We start from the raw sequence: 20,968 nt of genomic DNA, 5'->3' as shown, positions 1-20,968 counted from the left end.
GCTTGAGGCCTGTCCTGGCAGCCATGACCACATACATAATGAACTTTTATAGACTGGGGAAAACAAACACCTTGGCCTAGAAGAGTTTGCCACGTTTAAGAAAAATAAAGTAAAAAAAAAAGAAAGAAAGGAAGAAAGAAAGTCCCCAGATGAAATTCCACACAGAGAGGCACGTGGCTAGCCCCTCGTGTGTCCACACTACGAGTGAAGGAACAGCAGCCTTTCTTCTGAGCCTCCCTAGCTTCATTGAACAGGTTCTATCAGTGAAAGAAAATCGAAGAATTAAATGATAGCCCAACTAACTAGGTTTGTTTCTCAGCTGTGTTACTTTGGACAAGTTACTCAACCTCTCTGCTGGCATTTCTTCAACTGTAAGATGCTATTTGATTTATTTGATGATAAGATGCTGTGAGACAGTACTCCACAGGTGGAGAATACACACACACACACACACACACACACACACACACGCACACACATGCACACATCATTTCCTAGATTTTCAGGGTCGTTTCTATCTTACTGCTTGAGGCACAATGCTGAAAGCTGCTAGGAGAAAAGAAGAGAAGAGGAGGAGGAGGGGGGGGGGGGGAGGAGGATCCACTGAAGCAGAGAGAATCTTGTCTTTACGTTACCAGGGAGCCTGAGGGACGGAGGACTAATAGGAAAGGGACAGTGAAGCACCAGCCCTTTCTGATCTTCCCAGGATCATCTTCTCCAGCGTCTGAATCGCCTTTCAAAGCCACCAGTTGGCTAGGCATGATAGCATATGCTTGAAATCCCAGTATTTGAGAAGCTAAGGAAGGAGGCTTACTGTGAGCTGGAGGCCAGGCCAGGCTACATGGTGCGTTTAAGGCCAGCCTGAACTTGGTCAGCACAAAGAAACAAAACAATAACTGCAACAACAACACAAAAGTGACACAAAATACACAGAGGAAAAAAAAAAGAAAAAAATTGATGAATTGCAAAACCAGCTGATTCATAACATCATTTAATCCTCTATAAAGCCACGAGTCTGGAAAACTCCAGCTGCTCAAGGGAGTTTGGTCTGGATGGAGCAGAACAGCTTCTTCTGACCACTGGCTCTGGCCTTTGCTTTAGGAGCCCATGAAAGCCCATCTTTCCCATCAAAAGCAGGCTGAGGATCCTGGCGCTTCTTTTCCCATGCTAGGCTCCTTTAAGACTCTCTATTTATTTCCCAGGGGCTACACTACTCTCCTACCCAGCATCCAGCATTGTGCAAGGTCTGAGACCTCTTGGGAGGTTGGGCATTCAGTCCCAGCCAGGCACTTATTTCCCACAGGTGAGCAGTCAAGCAAACTGATTTGTGCATTCAGGGGCTGGCAGAAGAGCTGCTTGGCCAGGCTCAGGACCCTGGCTCCCACTGAGAATAGTGCTTCTGAGCTGGAAAGGAAGCATAATAAAGTGAGTCTTCCTCTCTCCGTGGGGACTCTGCTGTACTCATCATGACTGTGATCTCTTGGGAAACTCCAGATTCTAATAGATGAATGCTGGGAGCTGATGTTGGTCCAGGTTTCACTTCTGCCACCTCCCCCAGATCTTATTGGGCTGTAGGTAATTTAGGCAGAGTGGGGATCTGACAACAGATCCCCAGGTGGTAGCTTTCATGATAGAAGGAGAGGAACCCTGGAAAACTCCCAAGCAAGATGTGGATCCAATCTCGTTTCTCTGTATGAACATGGTATTCAAAGCTGGGCAGTCATCGGTCCCTCGGCTTGAGATAGTTACAAATACAAGGCCCTGAGCAGGAAACCATCTCTGACTCTGCATTCAGACACACACTGTATCTATGGCTTGGATATCCTAGCAGCATGGGTCAGGCTGTTAACACATCAGGAGAAAGGTAAGAGGGGAAGGGAGCTGAGAGCATGGTCTCACCAAACTGACAGATATAACGGTTTCGAGTTTTACAACGTTGGTCGTTCCAGTTGAAGGCAGTGGATGCCTGCATTTCCACACAGTTCCCAAACCTGTGGGGCCAGGATAAAGAGTGCTTAGGTGGAGAAGTGAAATTAGGAATCTAGTAGAGTCTTAAACCCTCCATCCCACAAGGCCACCTGCATCTGTGAGGTCCTGGTGCATCACAGGCAGACAGGGCTGCTGGGAGCTAGTGCCCATTCTGTGTTCCCCATACACTGCAGCTCTCCGGAGGGAAGCTGGAAGGTCTTCTCTGTAACCCTCCACCCACCCCAGTCCGGCACTTGGTCACAGCAGGAATATACAGGACCATACCCTTCTGCCATCAAGAAAATATATGCTGGAAGTCCATTCAGGCCTGACTGTAGTGAGGGTGTGCTGGGGGGGAATATGTGGAGACCTTGTTGATCCTATAGACTCATATAGATCCTATAGATGGCGATCTTCGTGCCTCTCTGGCACTCCTGGGCTTTGAAGACCAGGGAAATGTCACATAACCAGAATGTTCTCTGTACAGGACAGTTGGTGGATCAGCTGATAGAGGTACGCATGAAGGATGCAGATGGGTGGGTACCAGAAATGATGGATTGATGCAGGCAGTAGGCAGGTGAGGGAGTAGGGAATATATATCATGTGAAAATGGCAATGATAGGTGGATGGAGACTTCTTGGGTACCCTTTCTATGTAATGTGCCTTCTGTGTCTCCCTTACCTTCATCAGCTGGGTCCAGGCTTCCCTGGCACCAAAAACCAGGTAAGATCCAGACCTATATAGGCTGGGTGAAGGTTTTTCAGTGGCATCCGAAGCCCAACCAGGCAGGCCCAAGTGGCAAGTGGCCCCAGAGGAGAGTAAATATCCCAGACTCACCCCTGATTGTCAGGCTGCCCAAAGGCAAAACTGGTGAAGGATGAATGTTCTCCAGTTGTCCAGCGGAAGGAGTCCTTAGCTGCCTTGTAGGTGAGCCCTGGACCAGGGTAGTCAAGGTTGCCTACTATCTGAGAGTCCAGAAGCCTGCTGCCTAATGCCTTTTGAACTCCCAGTTGTTAAACATCTCTTTTCAGAATTCTCCCCACCCCGTGGTACTTCCCTTCCTGCATCCCTCTTCCCAGGGAAGGAGATTGTCTAGTCTACTGACCCATGCCCCAAGCCCTTCCCATACCCTTGCTATCTGTTAGCACATGCGTAGTCCATGTTTCCTGGAGACTTGTAGGGTTCCGATTCCTCCCACTTAACCACACCCTCCCACTGCCATGCACTCACCGATCCAGAAATTCCTGGTTTCAAAGTCACTGTCAGTCACCTCGTTGGTGGTCTCCAGGCGGCCCAGGTAGAAGGCAAGGATGTCTTGCACTTTCTGGCTCTCAATCTGGGCTAGCACCCCACCTTTTCCCTGTAACCCCACTCCGAGTCATATGGGACAGCCTGTAGAGTTGTTCAGACCCAGAACTTTCTACACCTTTTTTTACATTCGGTTGCCCCACCATGGCCAGGATTCCGAATATGTGTGTTGGCTAGGCTGTCTTGATCTCCACCCTCAACATGTTCCTGCTTCTGAGACTGGAGGTCCTCCTCATCCTCTCCCTGACAGACTTCCTTCTATGTGTGCACATGGCCCAGTTGGCAGCTTATAGGCCACGCCTGGTTCCTGCTCTCAGAAGACTTTTGTCTCAATCACCTGTGTGTTAACTAGATTCGGATCAATTGTCAATGTTAGCAAGTCAAGAAAGACCAAAAATATTGGTTTCTGACTTTGGAAAAGCCTGAGTTCTAGTCATCCTGACCTGGCATCCCAGCATGCCAGTCACCGGCCAAAGCTCAGTCAAGACAGCTCCTAGGAGAGGAGTGGAGTGGGGCTTTGTTCCTGGCTGTTAAGTGGGACCCTGGCTTGTATGAGCCTTGAATCTATGACTCCTGTGCTATGCTAAGGAAGAGAGCGAGACCAGGGGAAGTTGAAGGAACTATCTCTTGGTCCAAAGCCACTCCATTGCCACCCTGTTTGAGACCCTGGGAAGGGAAGGGTCAGCCCTCACCTGACATTTCATCTTGGCTCCATAATAGGTGTCTGCCTCGGGAGACACCATGAAGCAGTCTCCATCAATCCGCAGGTCACAGGTGTGAAAAGGAAAGCGCACCTTGGCTGCCGGGAGTAACAGGAAAAGCTGAGTTTGTGTGCTGACCTTAGAATTCCTACCTTCTCCATCGGGCTGAGCTATGCTTCTGGTACCCCAACCTCTCGTTAACTACTCCATACGAGAAGTGGACAAAAGTCAATAGTGTGCTGGTACGTTTGCAAGCATGAGATCTCTCAAGAGGGGGTGGGTCTGGGGAATCCAGGGTGGGCGAGATGGCTCGGTAGGTAAAAGCACTTGCTGCCCAGAAGCCTGATGTTCTGAGTTCAATCCCCAGGATCCATATAGTGGAAGGAGAGAATTAACCTCGACAAATTGTCCTCTGTCAACACCTGCTCTGTGGCACATGCACACAAATAAAATGTCATTTAAAAAAATCCATAACTTATAGCATTTGCTAATTTCACTGGTATAAATACCCCACTGTGGTCAACTCCAGAATATTAGGGTGATTTTCCTAAACAAGGAATGGGTAATCACTTGACACACGGACTCTTACGAGCTGATAAAATCAGACCCAGCACCCCACTGAAAAGGGGTCTGAGAACAACCTCGGGTTGTAACTCACTGGCACACTGGGCTCCTCCATAGCCGACATCACAGATACAGGAACATTCTTCTTTCCGGAATCGGCCGTGCACACACTGTACACTACAGCGCACTGCCAGGACAGAGCAGACAGGTGGAGCACTCAGTCTCAAACCACCTGGGCCCCATGCTCCCCTAACAGGCCAACTACAGCAAGACTACCTCCTCAGACACAGAGATGATGAAACAGCCCACAATGGGGCTTCCAGCTACTGCCATGCTTGGCTGCTTTGGTTTGATTCTCCTTGTACAGGAAGCAAACTGAGGTTTGGAAGGTGTGGTGGTTTGAATATGCTTGGCCCAGAGCGTGGCACTATTAGGAGGTATGGCCTTGCTGGAGTAGGTATGGCCTTGTTGAAAGAAGTGTGTCACTATGGATGCTGGGCTTTGAGGTAATATTTGCTCAAGTTCTACCTAGTGTGACACACAGACAGTCTTTTCCTAGCTGCCATTGAATCAAGATGTAGAACTCTCAACTCCTCCAGCACCACGTCTGCCTGCAGGCTGCCATGCTTCCTGCCATGATGATAATGGACTGAACATCTGAAACTGTAAGCCAGCCCCAATTAAATGTTTTCCTTGGCCGGGCGGTGGTGGCGCACACCTTTAATCCCAGCACTTGGGAGGCAGAGGCAGGTGGATTTCTGAGTTGGAGGCCAGCCTGGTCTACAGAGTGAGTTCCAGGACAGCCAGGGCTACACAGAGAAACCCTGTCTCGAAAAAAACATAAATAAATAAATAAATAAATAAATAAATAAATAAAATAAATGTTTCCCTTTATAAGAGTTGCTATGGTCATGATAGAGCAACAAAATACTAGCTAAGACAGAAGGTCATGGAAAGTGAGCATGGGACAAGAGAGACCCCCCCCTCTGTTTCCTTATTCTATCTTTGTTGCAATAGATAGCTTAAACGGCCAAATCTAATCCCCTATCCCTTTTTTTAAAGTCAGAGTGTTACTCTATGTATGGCCTGAGCTAACCTAGAGTTCACTATATAGCCTACGTTGGCCTGGAGCGCATGACAACCCTGCTACCTAAGTCTCGCAAGTACTAGGATTATAGCCCTGAACATTTAAAATCATATGTATAGCGCACAACTGGGGCTCAGTGAGCTTTTATTGAGTGAATGCAGAAGCCCAGTAGTCAATAATTTTAATTGCACCCCAGACTCCCTCAGAACATCTGAGTCTCTGGCCACCCCGGCCCTCCGGCTAGCTCACTATACCAGTTCACACCACAAGACAGGTGTACACCCACTGAGGCAAATCTCCCTCAGGCTTACCCTGCAGGGCAGCCTGAATGGGCCCTGGGTCCTCACCTTGGCAGTACCTCCCTGTGTAGCCAGGGGGACAGTGACAGCGACAGGTGGTAATGTTGAGATGTCCGAGATTTCGGCAGCTCACGCGACACGGGTTCCTGGGGACCTCTGGTAAGAATAGTAGGTAATTCTGAGAAGAGACCTCCTTCCAGCAGGCCAGGCAGGCACTTTTTTAGGTATGGAGGTCAAGGCTTTAAGGATAGCCCTTCAGACTGCTAGTTCCCACCACAGGGTCACCAATTCTAAACCCTCATGTACCTGCTGCTCCAGGCGGAGGGATACTCACCACAGAGCCCCCCTGCATGATCCCAGGCCTTGAAGCAGCCTGAGACACTGGCTGTGCAGAGAGAACACCAGCTGCCTTTCTTATAAGGAGAGATTGTCTTTCCGTTGACATCCCAGTTGCCTCTGTGAGAGCAAGCATCAGAGGGTCTAGAGAACCTGGCCTTGGACAAGGCAGGAGCAGGAGCTTTGGGCAGCGTTGAGGGACCCAGGGCAGGGCAGGAATGGCTCCTGGATCCCTTCCCCATGGGCCTCCTCAGCACCTCTGGCCCAGTTAGGGATTCAGGATGTGATAGGTCAGTTGGGAAACAAGAGATGATTTTTCTGAACACATCCAGGTAGGAGAATTCATGAACCAATCCTGCTTCTGCATGGCCAGAATCTTCCATATCTTCTTCCTTTCATCCTCTTGTCTCCCACGCAGACCAAAGGGTAAAGGCATTTTGGGTGGCTTGGCTCATAGCTCACCCTAACTGAAAGTCATCCATCCACCCCTCCCATCTTCAGCCCCAGCCTCCCTGTCCTCTTACCGACTCCACTTCCAGCTATCACCCAGCCTGTGGTGAGGGGCTTACCCAGGGGAGTAGGCACAGACAAAGGCTTCCATCGCTGCCTGGTCCACAATGCATGGCTGCCGCCCACAACCCAGCTGGCTGGAGGTGGCCCACACAAGCTGTAGAGAACACAAGGCTCAGAAACCCTTTCAGATGGGTTTTTACTTCAATCTGGGGGATCACAGCACAGGCAGTGCACACTTAGGGAGGGTTTGGCTTCAAGTAGCCAGACAGATGGCTTCCTTACTTGCCTGGGACCCCGGGAGCAGTGGCTATGCTGAACACAGCCATTAGAACTGATTTAAGCTTTTGGAATGGAGGGGGTAGCGGAGTTTGAGGGTTACTGGGTGTTGAAAGGAGAACAGTGACAAAAGAAAGACTTAGATATCAAGGGCCTTATGTAAGATTGTGAAGATGGCCAGCCGGGCGGTGGTGGCACACACCTTTAATCCCAGCACTTGGGAGGCAGAGGCAGGCGGATTTCTGAGTTCGAGGCCAGCCTGGTCTCTAGTGAGTTCCAGAACAGCCAGGGCTACACAGAGAAACCCTGTCTTGAAAAAAAAAAAAGAAAAAAAAAAAAAGAAAATGGCCACAAGCCTTCTCTTCTCAATATGTGTGTGTGTGTGTGTGTGTGTGTACTCACAGAGAGACAGAGAGTGACAGAGAGACAGAGAGAGAAAAGGTCTCACTATGCAAGATGCAACAGCATTGGCCAGGAAACCACTATGTATAACGAGTTGGTTTCAAACTCATAGAATTCTTCCTGTCTCTGCCTCCCAGATGTCAGAATCAAGGGTATGTTCCACCATGCTCAGTGTATACATCATTCTTTTATGCTGGAGATTTACATACTAGGCAAGTGCTCTACCGTTGAGCTGCATTCCCCAGTCCACTGGCTCATACTCTTTTGTTATTAAAAGGAAGATAGTTATTGTTTAGGCTGGCCTCAAACTCTCCATGTACCCAAGGAAGACACTGAACGGCTGATCTTCCAGTTTCTACCTCCTGAATAGGCTGGTAATCCTCAGCCTGGATGACAGGCATGCACCGTGTCTTACTTTATGCAATATACATGTTAAGTTTATAATCTTAGAGCTAGAGTTATAGTTCAGTGGTAAAGTATTTTCCTAACATATGCAAGACTCTAGTTTGAATCACTAGCATTACACATGCACAGAATTGGGGCTGGAGAGATGGCTCAGTGGTTAAGAGCACTGACTGCTCTTCCAGAGGACCCTGGTTCAATTCCCAGCAACCGCATGGCAGCTCACAATTGTCTGTAACTCCAATATCTGACACCCTCACACAGATAAACACGCAGGCAAAACACCAATGCACATAAAATAAATTTAAAAGTAGTCTATTTACACAGACACACATAGGAAACACACAAATACAGAGTGGAACAAGACTCAATAATTTTAGGGAAAGATTATAACAAATATCATAAATGATTCCAGAAAACAGGAAATGAGACAAAGAGTCTTTCTCACATCATGGGTCAACTTCACTAACATTATATTTATACTAAAGGTATTAAAACATATTGAGAATTTTGTTTGTGTTATTCAGTGTTGTGCTTGGCCACTACACAGTGTCAGGTATGTAAAAAACACTCAACAAGTATTCAGAGTTGTTGAATGGAGGAGAAAAAGAAGGGAACTTTTTTTTTTTTTAAGATAGGGTTTCTCTGTGTAGCCCTGGCTGTCCTGGAACTCACTCTGTAGACCAGGCTGGCCTCAAACTCAGAAATCCACCTGCCTCTGCCTCCCAAGTGCTGGGATTAAAGGTGTGCACCACCACTGCCTGGCAGAAGGGAACTTTCTTAAGAATGATACTGCTGAAGTTGAGAAAGAGGTTCATCCGGGAAGGAACATCGGGAGAATAGGAGGCACAGACCCCTGGTGTGTAACATCTAAATCTAGACAGTGTCCTTTTAAGGATAAAGTATAGCCTCTTGTAAGATGACTGGGGAGACCATGCCCTAGCCTAACCTTATCTGAAATATACTCACCTGTGTGTAGTGGGCACAGGTGGCATTGGGGGCACACTCAGCGTCCCCATGTCTGTACTGCAGCCCTTCAGCAAACCAGAGGTTGACCACATCAACAAAGGATGCTGAGCCCACGGGCAATAGCTGCACATTCCAGCCCACATGTGGGGTGTGCTGTGGGGTAGACGCCAGGTTTGGGGTGGCTGAGGTGCCACAAAGGGCTGCCCTGGCTTGAGCTAGCTGAGCCAGGCTCTCGCTCCAGTCCTGGAAGTGGCAAAAACAGATATCCTCAGGTGATATATTTGCTTCCCAGCCAGTTGCTATGAGACAAAAGCAACCCAGGGGAGAAAGGACGGATTTGGCTCACAATTTCAGGTCAGCATTGCAGGGACATCAGCATAGCAGGAACTTGAAGCTGCTAGTCACACCCACAGTCAGGAGCATAGAGAGAATGAAGGCATGCGTGCTTGTACTTAATTCACTTTTCCCTGGTTCTCCGGTCCAGGGCTCAAACCCAGAATGGTGCCACCCGGTTTTTTTCTTGGTATTTTGGGGACAGGGTCTCTCTATGCAGCCCTGGCTGTCTTGTAACTCAATATGGACACCTGGCTGGCCTACAACTCACAGAGATCTGTCTGCCTTTGCCTCCCAAGTGTTGGGATTAAAGGCATGCACTACTAGCTCCGTCTTTACCACCCATTTTTAAACTGTGTCTTCCTACATCAGCTAGCGTAATTAAGACTGTCTGCTACAGATGTCCGCAGTCCAACCTAATCTAGGCTATTGTTCAGTGAAATTCCTTTTCCAGATGATTCTGGTTGGCAAGATCAAAACTAACCACTACAACTGGCCTTTGGATAGCACAGAAGCAAATGGGCATTGAGCCATCCAACTCTCTACTGTTTCTGTGTGTCCGTGGGGTGTCAGGTCACACGGAGCAAAGGGTCATGCTCTCCTGCCTAATGATCAGAGCATTTTTCCTCACTGTCCAGAACCACAGAGTTTCATTCAGACAGGAGCTCTGGAGTTGCCTAAGACATGTCCGGAAAAGAAAACTGTGCTCCTATCTTGAGTCTTGCAATAAATACCTTTGGCCTTGCCTAGGAAATAGCAGGCAAGGGATGGACTTCTGATATCATGTTCCACCTCTAATAATCTGAGCCTAGACAGTGCCTAGACTTGCAGGGTGGCTTGGTTGTGTTTTCCTTTAACAGAGCTGGTCCTAGGCACAGTCAGAACAACTCTTCTGCTCCTGTCTGGCCAAATGTGATTTTTCCAGGCCCATTTAAGCGACCCAGGAAAGGAACAAACTATCAGGCAGCTAATCATAGCATCTCCCCCCAGGCTGCAGGATTCTGCTAGGTATTACAGCTTGGGAAATCCTGGCTGTTCAGGACCCTGGGCACTGGGAGACAGAGAGAGCAGAGGAGAGAAGCAGACCCTCCCCCACCTCCTGGGAAACTGACTCCAGAGCTCTCCAGGTCACCACCCACTGTGGCTGTCCACCTATGAAGACTTTATGGGAGGCAGCCATGGAGAACCTTGCCCTCCCTTACCCATCCCACCCTTGTTCCCAGGCCTGTTCACATGGGCTGCAGCTATGGGGGGCAGGGACCTCCCAGACTATGAAGGCAGCATGTCTAAGCCTCCAGGATGACCAGCTTCAACCAACCCTGCTGCAGCAGCCTCCATCATGGAGATTGTAAACTGCGAGTAAGTGAATGAGTGAGGAACTTGTGAGGGGTCTTCCAGTACTTGCTAGATAAATCCTGGTCACAAACCAGTCCCCCCCAAAGCCCAGCGGGGTTTTTCTCTCTCTCTGTTCTCCATCTCTCCCTTTCTGCTGGGTTCCTTTGTGTAGCTCCTTTTTCGGGCAGGGGGATAACGGGGAGACCCTGGCTCCATCCATATCTGTTGAACTCCGTGGCGACAGGATGCGAGGAAAGGCAGATTTGTCTTCAATGCAGCTGCGAGTTGCTGAGGGCCCTGACCTCTTATACAAATGGCTTTCCCCCTAAGGAAGAAGGCACGTAGCTCCCCGGCAACCAAGACCACGGTGCCCCAGGTGAAAGGGCCTCTGGTACTGGCAACGCCTCCTGAGCTCACTCTGGAGCTCAGCCCCTCTGGCAGTCCTCTTGACCCAGAGCAGTTGGGTCTACTCACCATTCTCTGCATGTTGGCTGCTGGAGGGTGGACCTGGCTGCGCAGGCGGTTGTGCGCTGTGAGGATTAAGAAACTCTCTTTCCTGCTCAGGGCTGGAGGCCAGGAGAGAAGGTTAGGCCGATGACCAGCGGTTCCTGGGACATCGCCATAGCCAGGTGAGGGTGACCCCGCCCCAAGGACACAGATCTGAGATGAGGAGGGGCAGTGGTAGCTGTGTAGGGGATAACTTCCATTACGGAGATGGAGGGAGGCCAGGAGAAAGACAGAAGATGGGTGAGGACGGACCAAGTATAGAACAATGGCGCGAGTGACTGGCTTGGGGGTGGGAAGATGACAGGAGGTGGGGGAGGTGTTTGGAGGACTGAGAGACCCAGCCTAGTTTAGAAGCAGGCCTTTCTACACATGTGTTTCTTCTGAGGTCTTAGCCACAGACTCTAACCAGTATCTTTCCTTAAACCTCAACCCTGGACCCATCTTCTTCATTCTTCTTCCTTCCCAGTATCCTTCCATCCTCCCCACCATCCTCCCAATAGGTTCCCCCATCAGATCACATCAGCATAACGCAGGGCTCAGTCCTGGGTACCTGACTCCTAGAAATCCCTTGATACCCTTTCTCAGGCTCATAACAACACCTCTACTTCTGTCTCTGCCCAGGTATCCCTTACCTTGCAGAGTGGGAGCTTGTTTTGGCAGCTGGGGTGGCTGCACCTCTGTCCGGGTGATCCCAAAGAGAGACAGGAGCAGAAGCAAGAGACCAAGCCATCGGCTCTGGCTTCCTGACCCCAGGGAGGGCTCCGGCTGAATCATTGGCCTGCCTGGTGCAGCAGACATGGCTTCTCTCAGCCGTCCAGCTAGACTCTGAGGCTTCCTGAAGCTATTCACAAGTCTCAGGGAGTCAGGCTAATCTGCCAGACAAAAGGAGGAGGCTAGTGAATCATCACTGTGTCCAAACAGCCTCCCCTCTGTGGTACACTGGCTTCAAAAGAGACATAGAACCTTCCTTCTAAACGCTTCCTTACTCCAGCCTCTGTCTGGCCAGCCTGCTCCACAGAAAGCAGGGCAGTGTGCACTGACCCTGTGGTCCCTGCTAATCATTGTAGGATTATTAGCACCCTCGGGGAGCCCCCAAAGACCCTGCTGATTGACCTACAGACATTCCAGGGCTGTGGGATTAGCCACTGATGGCTGTACCCTGGCAGGGACAGTGTCCTCCAAGCCCACGGACAGCTTCTACTCCCCAGCCCCAGTCATAGGGAGGAGGCTGGGACTTTGGCAGTGGGCCAGTAAAGCGGGCAGGAACTGGGCAAGACCCCAGGGGAGTTCTCTCCTTTCTTGGGAAGCTCATCCCAAACCCCAAGTCATAAATTAAACATAAAGCAGGAAGTAACTATTCACCAGACAGATGTCACTGGCGGGATCATAGAGGAGCAAGCTGAGGCCGAACCTTCAGGGAGAAAGGTGTGCTTTATATGTCTGGGCAGTGCGAGGGGATGAGGTCAGCCTCCGGGCCCATCATGCTTACCCATGTGACTTTGGGCTAAGACTGGGGCAAAGCAGACAGAGAGGAGGGCATGTGATGGATGCCCTTGACTGACTCGAGTCCTGCTGTGAACAAGCCTGCCTCTAGACAAACTGAAGCAGTGGAGCAGGAAGGCAGCAAATTACCTTGGTACTTAGGGCCTAGCTGAAGCCTACGTAATCCCACCAGAATCACTGAATTTCTAGCACAGCCAAATCAAAGGCTGACATGTAGACCATAGTCAAATGCCCACAAAAGTTACATCAGCCATTCTAAAGGACGGCCTTACAAGCTAATACTTTGTCCTTCTGAAGTTGGTGTGGTCCCTGACCCTAGAGAGTCAGCACACTCTCAGATGTCACCTCCTTGGAGATTCTGCTAGGGTACAGGTGGGCTGCATGGACTTCTGGAGAAACACTGATGGAATATGAATGTCATGGATTTCAGGTGGTGGGGACAAGGCCAGGCAGCAAGGTGTACAGTGTTGAACAATACCCAGAGCCTCAGGATCTTCTGCTTCAAGAGATGGCTTAGCTCACCATAGCAGGTCCTATCCATGATTGGTAATAGCTGCATTTTCATTTGTAAAAGAAATTATTGCTATTAAGTATATATATGAGTATAGGTGTCTGGATGGTAGTGTCCTTTAGAGGAAGAGAGATCTCTGTGAATTTGAGGCCAGCCTGGACTACAGTGATGTGAGTTTCAGGATAGCCTGGGCTATGCCGAGAGACTCTGTTTCAAAAAGCAGAAATAAAAACCAAAAAAACTTCAACAAACTTAGGACTAGAAATAAAATTCCTCAGGCGGGTATGGTAGCTCATGTTTCTGATCCCAGCATTCTAGAAGGATAGAGGATTAACACAGATTTGAAGCTAGCCTGGGATATATAATAAGACCTTACCTAAAATAGATGGATGGATGAATAGATAGATAGATAGATAGATAGATAGATAGATATAGATATAGATAGATTGTCGATGAAATCCCAGTGTCCTTGTCATGATTGATTCTTATCGTCCCCAATAGCTGAAATTTCTAACTTGTATTTTAGAACATGACTTATTTAAGATCTTTACAGGGTTAGTTATGGTTAAGTAAAAGTAAATCTTCTCTTCCCGTTCAGAAGAAAGGATTAGAACACAGTTACTGAGGGAAAACATGGCTGTCTGCAAGCTGAGGAGTGAGAGCCTCAGAAAAACCAACTATGTCTGTAATTTGGTTTTGACCTTTAAATGATCAGAACTAGGAGAAAGTAGCATTTATATTTAAGCTTAATAACAATGTGTGGTATCTTGTTATGGCCGCCCTAACAAACAAATGGAGCGTTTACAAACGTCAACTGGTCCAACAGTGGCGAGACTAAAGGCTTTTAGTTTTAAAGAACTCTCCAGCTAATCCCGACACCTAAGACCACACTGAGAGACCAAATCTTTTGGGTTCAGACTCCATCTTAGAGAACCTAACTTAAGGTTGAACTCAAGTTAACTAACAGGCTGGTACCTAGCACCAGTTTCCAGGCTAACCCCTGACAAGACCTGTGTCTAACACCAGTTTCCAGGTTACCCACCCCCAACAAAACCTGCATCTAGCATCAGTATACAGGTTATTCTCCAACAAATCTGCATCCCCAGGTTACAAACCTGCCCCTGCCACGTCACTTCCTAACAACCACCAATCAGGAGGAAAGCAGAAGTTTGTAGTTTGGCTCCCAGCACTAGCCAATTATGTTAAAGGCCATAATGGCCTCCCAGTCAGATGTGTACCAGGTTAGAGTCCCCTTTCTTGTCGCTATAAATGCTTGCCTAAAACTAGGCTCAGGGCCCCACCTTCTTGCTATGTCAGGGTTGGGAGGGAGCCCAAGCTGGAGCTTGAATAGAGAGACCCTAATCCTTTTGCATCAGATTTGGCTCCATGGTGGTCTTTTTATGGAGTTATGAACGTTTCCTGGCACAAGAACACACAAGGGGAAGGCAGCATCTGTGCTCAGGTCCAGGTAAGATCAAGTCCAAAGTTACGTTCATCCCAGACATGGCTATAGTAGGAGACACATAAGAAATCATGTACTCAGGAAAATGGTACATCCTCATTTCTATCTTTAATTTCTTTTGGGACAGGTTCTTACTATCTAGCCCCAGCTAGCCTGGAACTTACTATGTAGAACAGGCTGGACTTGAAGATTTGCTTTCCTCTGCATCCCTAGTGCTAGGATTAGAGGCATGAGCCACACATCTGGCCTATTTTCATTTCATTAGTTTAATTTTTTTTCAAATTTGTTGTATGTGAATGGATGTTCATCTGCATGTATGTCTGTGTGCCACATGTGTGCCTAGTGTCTAAAGAGGCCAGAAGTGGGCATCAGATACCCAGGAGCTAGAGTTATAGAAGGTTATGAGGCACCATGTGAGTGCTGGGAATACAACCCTCTGGAGAGCAGCCAGTGTTCTTAACCATGAAGCTATCTCTCCAGCCTTTGTTGTTGTTGTTGTTGTTTTGAGACAGTGTTTCTGTGTAGCCCTTGCACTCTTGGAACTCACTTTGTAGACCAGGTTGGTCTGGAACTCAGAGATCCACCTGCCTCTGTCTCCTGAGTGCTGGGATTAAAGTTATGTGCCACCCCTACCCCTATCCCCCAACTCCATCCTTTATTTTATTTTTGTGTGTAGTCTTTTGTGTGAATGTGGGCATTTGAATGCTACGGCATGGCCGGGCGGTGGTGGCGCACACCTTTAATCCCAGCACTTGGGAGGCAGAGGCAGGTGGATTTCTGAGTTCGAGGCCAGCCTGGTCTACAGAGTTCCAGGACAGCCAGGGCTATACAGAGAAACCCTGTCTTGAAAAAAAAAAAAGAAAAAACAAAAAAAAAAACAACAAAAAAAGAATGCTATGACATGTATGTGTATGGAAGTCAGAAAACAACTTCCTGTGCCAATCCTTGTTTTCCAGCTTGTTCAAAATAGGTTCTTTTATTATTTATTTATTTGTTTATTATTATTATTTGGTTTTTCTTTCTTTTTTTAAAAGATTTATTTATTTATTTATTATATATGAGTACACTGTAGCTGTCTTCAGATACACCAGAAGAGGGCATCCAATCTCATTATGGGTGGTTGTGAGCCACCATGTGGCTGCTGGGATTTGAACTCAGGACCTCTGGAAGAGCAGTCAGTGCTCTTAACTGCTGAGCCATCTCTCCAGCCCTATTATTTAGTTTTTCAAGACAGGGTTTCTCTGTGTAGCCCTGGCTGTCCTGGAACTCACTCTGTAGACCAGGCTGGCCTCGAACTCAGAAATCTGCCTGCCTCTGCCTCCCAAGTGCTGGGATTAAAGGCGTGTGCCACCACTGGCAGGTTCTTTTGTTTTTAATGCTGTGTATGTCAGGCTAGCTAGCTGTCTCCACCAGTGCTGAGATTACAGTGATATGCTTCCATGTCTAGCTTTATGTAGGTTCTGAGGATTTGAACCTGGGTTCTCATGCTTGCACAACAGCTCTCCGTGTGTGTGTGTGTGTGTGTGTGTGTGTGTGTGTGTACATTCGTACTCATGCATACCAGGGTCTCACTATTTAGTCATGGCTGGCTTGGTATTTAATATGTAGCCCAGAGTCACCTCAAACTTACTGCAATCCCCTTGTCCTCCCAAGTCCTTGGCTTACAGGTGTAAGTAACCACATAGAGCTCGGCATTGTTTTGCTTTTTAACAATGAATTGAACCTAAGGCCTCGTGTTGGCTAGGGAAACCCCACCACTGAGCTATATCTCCAGTCTTCCCATCCACGTTTTGCTGTTGGGTTGTTGTATATTTGTTTGTTAGGTTTTTGCTGCTTTTGTTGTTTTTCACCCTTTAGAGACAGTCTCACTGAATTTCCCAGACTGGCCTTGCAATCCATGGGCTTAGAATGTAGCTCAGTTGTTACAGCATTTGTCAAGCATGCATGAACCCCTAGGTTCAGTCCCCAGCACCACAGAAAGGTGATGTGGTGGCACATGCCTGTAATCTCAATACTCTAGAGGTGGATGAAGAATTCCAGATCATTCTCCACCATGAGGCACATTAGAAGCCAGCTTGGGCTACAAGAGACCTTATCATTATGGCTTTATCAAGAACAACAAGAACAAAGAAAAACACAAAACAATAACAACAAAGCAAATTTTAGTCCTGCAGCAGCCTACTTTGTTGCTGGGATTACAGTTCCCAGTTCCCTTTTTTTTTTCCAGATAGGGTTTCTCTGTGTAGCCCTGGCTGTCCTGTCCTGGAACTCATTCTGTAGATCAAGCTGGCCTCGAACTCAGAAATCCGCCTGCCTCTGCCTCCCAAATGCTGGGACTAAAGGCGTGCGCCACCACTGCCCGGCCTACAGTTCCCTTTTTCAAGGATCCCTCATCCCCATCCTTCTCTACCATAGCAGTCACTCTGAGTTATCAGCCCTCATAGGGATTTTATCAGTCTGATTTGGGTTTCTAAGTCATTGGCCAGGTCAGTTCAATCCACAGGCCCCAGCGCCACCCAGTGGTCAGTGTGAGGACATAGGCAGAACCAAGTCCCATCTGGTCTGGTGGCCAACTACAGTTAAATCAGTTTAGACTGGCAAATGACCTTTTAATAAACTTTAAAATGTCCTCCCCTGAGATTCCAGCTGCTCCTTCCCGCACAATCTTGTCAGCTGTAGGTAATTCTGACCGGCTGCACGTGGCCTCACGGACTCAGGAGGTGCTGGGTTCTACTGACGGTAGAACTAAAGGATAATGCTATGTATGCTGATATGGGGGAGTCATCTGTGCTGCACTGAGACTTCTGGGGGTCATTTAAGTTCCTGTAAGTAACCTCTCAACCATGCTCTGCACGTAAGCCATACAAGTTCATTTCTTTGCCAAGTTGGACTTTGGTGACAGTGTTACTTTGGTGTGTCGTGTATAGTCCTAACCAGGGTAATTAGATGTTTGTGTCTCTGGAAACCTTCATGCAACATCTAGGGGTGATGGTGCACGTCTCTTTAATCCCAGCACTTGGGAGGCAGGAGCAGGTGGATCAATTTGATTTGAAGGCCAGCCTGGTCTACTTAGGGAGTTTTACGTCAGCCAGGGCTATATAGTGATATAAAAAAAGTAGGGAGAAGTTGGGCGGTGGTGGCACATGCCTTTAATCCCAGCACTCGGGAGACAGAGGCAGGCGGATTTCTGAGTTCGAGGCCACCCTGGTCTACAGAGTGAATTCCAGGACAGGACAGCCAGGGCTACACAGAGAAACCCTGCCTAGAAAAACAAGGGAAAAAAAGATTCTAAGTTCAGAAGTTTCTGCAGCACAGAAGGAAAGGTGTCAAGAGGACATTCCTCCAGGCAGCTCCAAGACAGAGAACTGGATTAGATCTAACCTCAGACCCTAGTATCACCTTGCACGGTCCTAGATTATCCAGAGTGCCAATATTTGGAGAAGTGTGTGCTTGTTTTGTTTGTTTTTGTTTTGTATTTTGAGACAGGGTTCTTTGTTTTAGCTCTGGCTGTCCTAGAACTTGCTGTATAGGCCACGCTGGCCTCTGCTTCCTGAGTGCTAGGATTAAAGGCATGTGCCACCACAGCCCGGCTGGAGAAGTAGTCTTTAAAAAGGTATTTGAGGTTAATTGAGGCCCTTAGGTGTGCCCTAATCCAATAGGACTGGTAGGTACCCTTATTAAAAAAATTACTAGGAGTGTTGGGCATGGTGGCTCATGCTTGTGATCCCAGCACTCAAAAAGTAGATCAAGAGTTCAATGCCAGCCTGGGCTACATGAGCCCCTGGAGAGAGATGGGAGGGGAAAATCCATGAAGCCATGAAGCCACAGATGTCGAGATGATGGTCATCTGGAGGCCATCGGTCAGCTGGACACAGATTCTAGGCAACAGATACATAGCACCCAGCAGGTGCTGCCACGGTGCCCTGTAGATCACACTTGGAAGCTACTGGTAGCTAATGTATGCCAACTACCTCTTTCTGACAAGACTCTTCTTTGAGTCTGGCAAAAAATACACACACCTTTCATTCAACAGCATCAACAAGAACATGGGTGAACATATACACGGGGCTGAGTCTCATCTGCCCTTCCTGTAAGTCAAGGGTAAACTGGAATAAAGTGTATTGGCAGCAACGCTAGCTGCAGAAGGAAGAAGGAAGACGCTCTCTCCACAGCCAGATCAACACTGCATGGAGAGTCAGACACAAGTGTGTATCTTTTTTACTTTGGTTTCCAAACCTTACGCTTTAGTATCAAGGTGCAAATGTTTTTATGGACAGGGTATCTGTGGCCTTCCTAGCACGCCCTTCCCAGCCTTGAGCAGGCTAAGCAGACCTTGAACATTTGCTGCGACAGGTCTTATCAACCTGGATCGACACATCTGCCTTGGCTGTAGTTGTAGGTTTCCATGGGAATTTAGCTGTTTTGGTTGCCTGTGCTGACCTTGCTCTACAACATACTCTAGCTGAAGCAGGGGGATGGGTTTCGTAATTTTTCCCTTTATAAATGCAGAACTGAACATTAAACTTTGAGCCTTGATCAGAACTTTGTCTTGGCTTCATTCTTCTCTCGCCCACCTACCTTTTTTTTTCATTTCCAGCCCCCCTTTCAGGTAAACCCAGTTTCCCATGGCTGCTGGATGGCTACAGGTATCATTGCGAACTGGATAATATATAGGACATTTTGAAGTAAATATGACAAAAGATGTGAAATATTCATTTATGCATTTATACATCTAATAATAGGAAAAAAAATCTTAAATGAAGACCAGAAAGCTGGTAGTAATATACAATGCTAATGCCGTATTCAGAGATGGTGGAAATGCTTAGTCAGTCTGTGTGTGCAGTCAGCTAGCCACTATTTTGTTGTTTTCAAGACAGGGTCTCGCTATAGAGCTCTGGCTATCCTGGAACTTACTATGTAGACCAGGCTGGCCTCTATCTCAAAGAGATCTGCTTGCCTCTGTCTCTTGAATGCTGAGATCAAAGTCATGAGCCACTACATCCAGCTTGGAAAGCTAGGTTCTTTATTCCATCTACCCAAGAATGTGGAATGTTCTCAATACCACATGCTAACTGTACACAGGGACAGAAGTGGTCTGAGGGCAAACACCACTCAGAAGTACAAAGAAGTTACAGTGGTGTCTGATACATACCACGATTTGACTGGAGAGTTAAGTGTAAACTAGAAAACTTATTTCATGAAATAAGCTGCATAGCTTTCAACTTCATCTGTTCTGAGGAAGGAAGGACTGCATATAGGGCTGAGGGGGCCTGCAGTCCAAAATAAACTTTCCTTCTTTCTTGGTTTTACTATTTGCAGCCACCTGACACTCCTGAATGCAAGGCACTAGAACCAACCCATGGAAAGGTGCCCTGATTCCAGTTCTGGCTATTCAGAGAACATCCTGGCCTGGATCTTTAGAAACAAGTGCTAAAAATATCTTCCTACTCTCTCAATATCTGTATTTGACAGATTATCAAGGATGCCAAGTCTTTTTAAAGGACAAAATGTTAACTGCATTCAAATCTCCCAAGATACATTTTTCATTGCCAAATAATTGATTCTTCGAGGGATTTTCAGCATAAAGAAGTCAGGACCCAAACAAGGAACACCCCTGATGATTCATGGGAAAAAAGAGAGAAGGCTAAACTATAAAAATATAGCTGGAGTTGTCGCTCAGTGAGAGTGGGCTTTATGTGTGAGGACCTAGGATCAACTCCATGTACCAGCAAACAAACAAACAAACAAACAAAAACAAAAAAAACATAAACAAAACCACTTCACTAGTTTTGAATGCACTCAGTAAGAGATTACAAAAACTAAATCTTACCATGGATAACACAAAGAGCTTTTAGATTTAACATTTTTTTATCTTTTATTTTTTGAGACAGTGTTTCTTTATGTACCCCTGGGTGTCCTGGAACTCCCTCTGTAGACCAGGCTGGCCTCAGACTCACCAAGATTCACCTCCCTCTGCTTCCCAAGTGCTGGGATTAAAGGCATGTGCCATCACTACTGGGATAGATTTAGAGTCAGTAACTGTTAGGGGAGGGAGAAGCACTTACTGCATGTGAGACATATATAACACACCACCACATTTCATTCAGTCTTTCCTGTAGATAACTAGGTTTCTTCAAAGTTTGTATGTCTGGAAATGGTAAGTAGGTAGATGGCTCAGAAAAAAACAAAACTACCACCACCTACAATAAAAAAAAAAAAAACAACCCAAAACCTTCGGGTCCCTACAAGATTACCAAATTTAGCACTTGGGAGGCAGAGGCAGGTGGATTTCTGAGTTCGAGGTCAGCCTGGTCTACAGAGTGAGTTCCAGGACGGCCAGGGCTACACAGTGAAACCCTGTCTTGAACCGCCCCGCCCAAAAAAAATTACCAAATTTAAAAAACCTATCCCCAAATATTTTTGATAGGTCAGTGTCTTTTCTTTCTTTCTTTCTTTCTTTCTTTCTTTCTTTCTTTCTTTCTTTCTTTCTTT

General features: G+C 47.4%; 1 protein-coding gene across 1 annotated transcript; it reads right to left on the bottom strand.

Annotated features, from left to right (window-relative positions):
- Window positions 1-975: 975 nt before the first annotated feature.
- Clec18c (C-type lectin domain family 18 member C) lies at window positions 976-12,218 on the bottom strand. Its single transcript, XM_028768758.1, has 13 exons — window positions 12,147-12,218; window positions 11,633-11,867; window positions 10,968-11,059; window positions 8,826-9,068; window positions 6,833-6,930; window positions 6,262-6,383; window positions 5,976-6,083; window positions 4,636-4,728; window positions 3,969-4,075; window positions 3,199-3,328; window positions 2,806-2,902; window positions 1,900-1,991; window positions 976-1,404 (listed from the first exon to the last, which is right to left on the bottom strand). Exons 2-13 carry the CDS (start codon window positions 11,796-11,798, stop codon window positions 1,367-1,369), a joined length of 1,386 nt encoding a protein of 461 aa, XP_028624591.1. The 5' UTR covers window positions 11,799-11,867; window positions 12,147-12,218; the 3' UTR covers window positions 976-1,366.
- Between the last annotated feature and the right edge of the window lie 8,750 nt (window positions 12,219-20,968).

This window comes from Grammomys surdaster, unplaced genomic scaffold (assembly GCF_004785775.1).
Source record: "Grammomys surdaster isolate TR1022 unplaced genomic scaffold, NIH_TR_1.0 187, whole genome shotgun sequence".
Lineage (NCBI taxonomy): Eukaryota > Metazoa > Chordata > Mammalia > Rodentia > Muridae > Grammomys > Grammomys surdaster.
The sequence above is the reverse complement of the archived record's forward strand: the minus strand, read 5'-3'. Positions and strand labels throughout refer to the sequence as shown.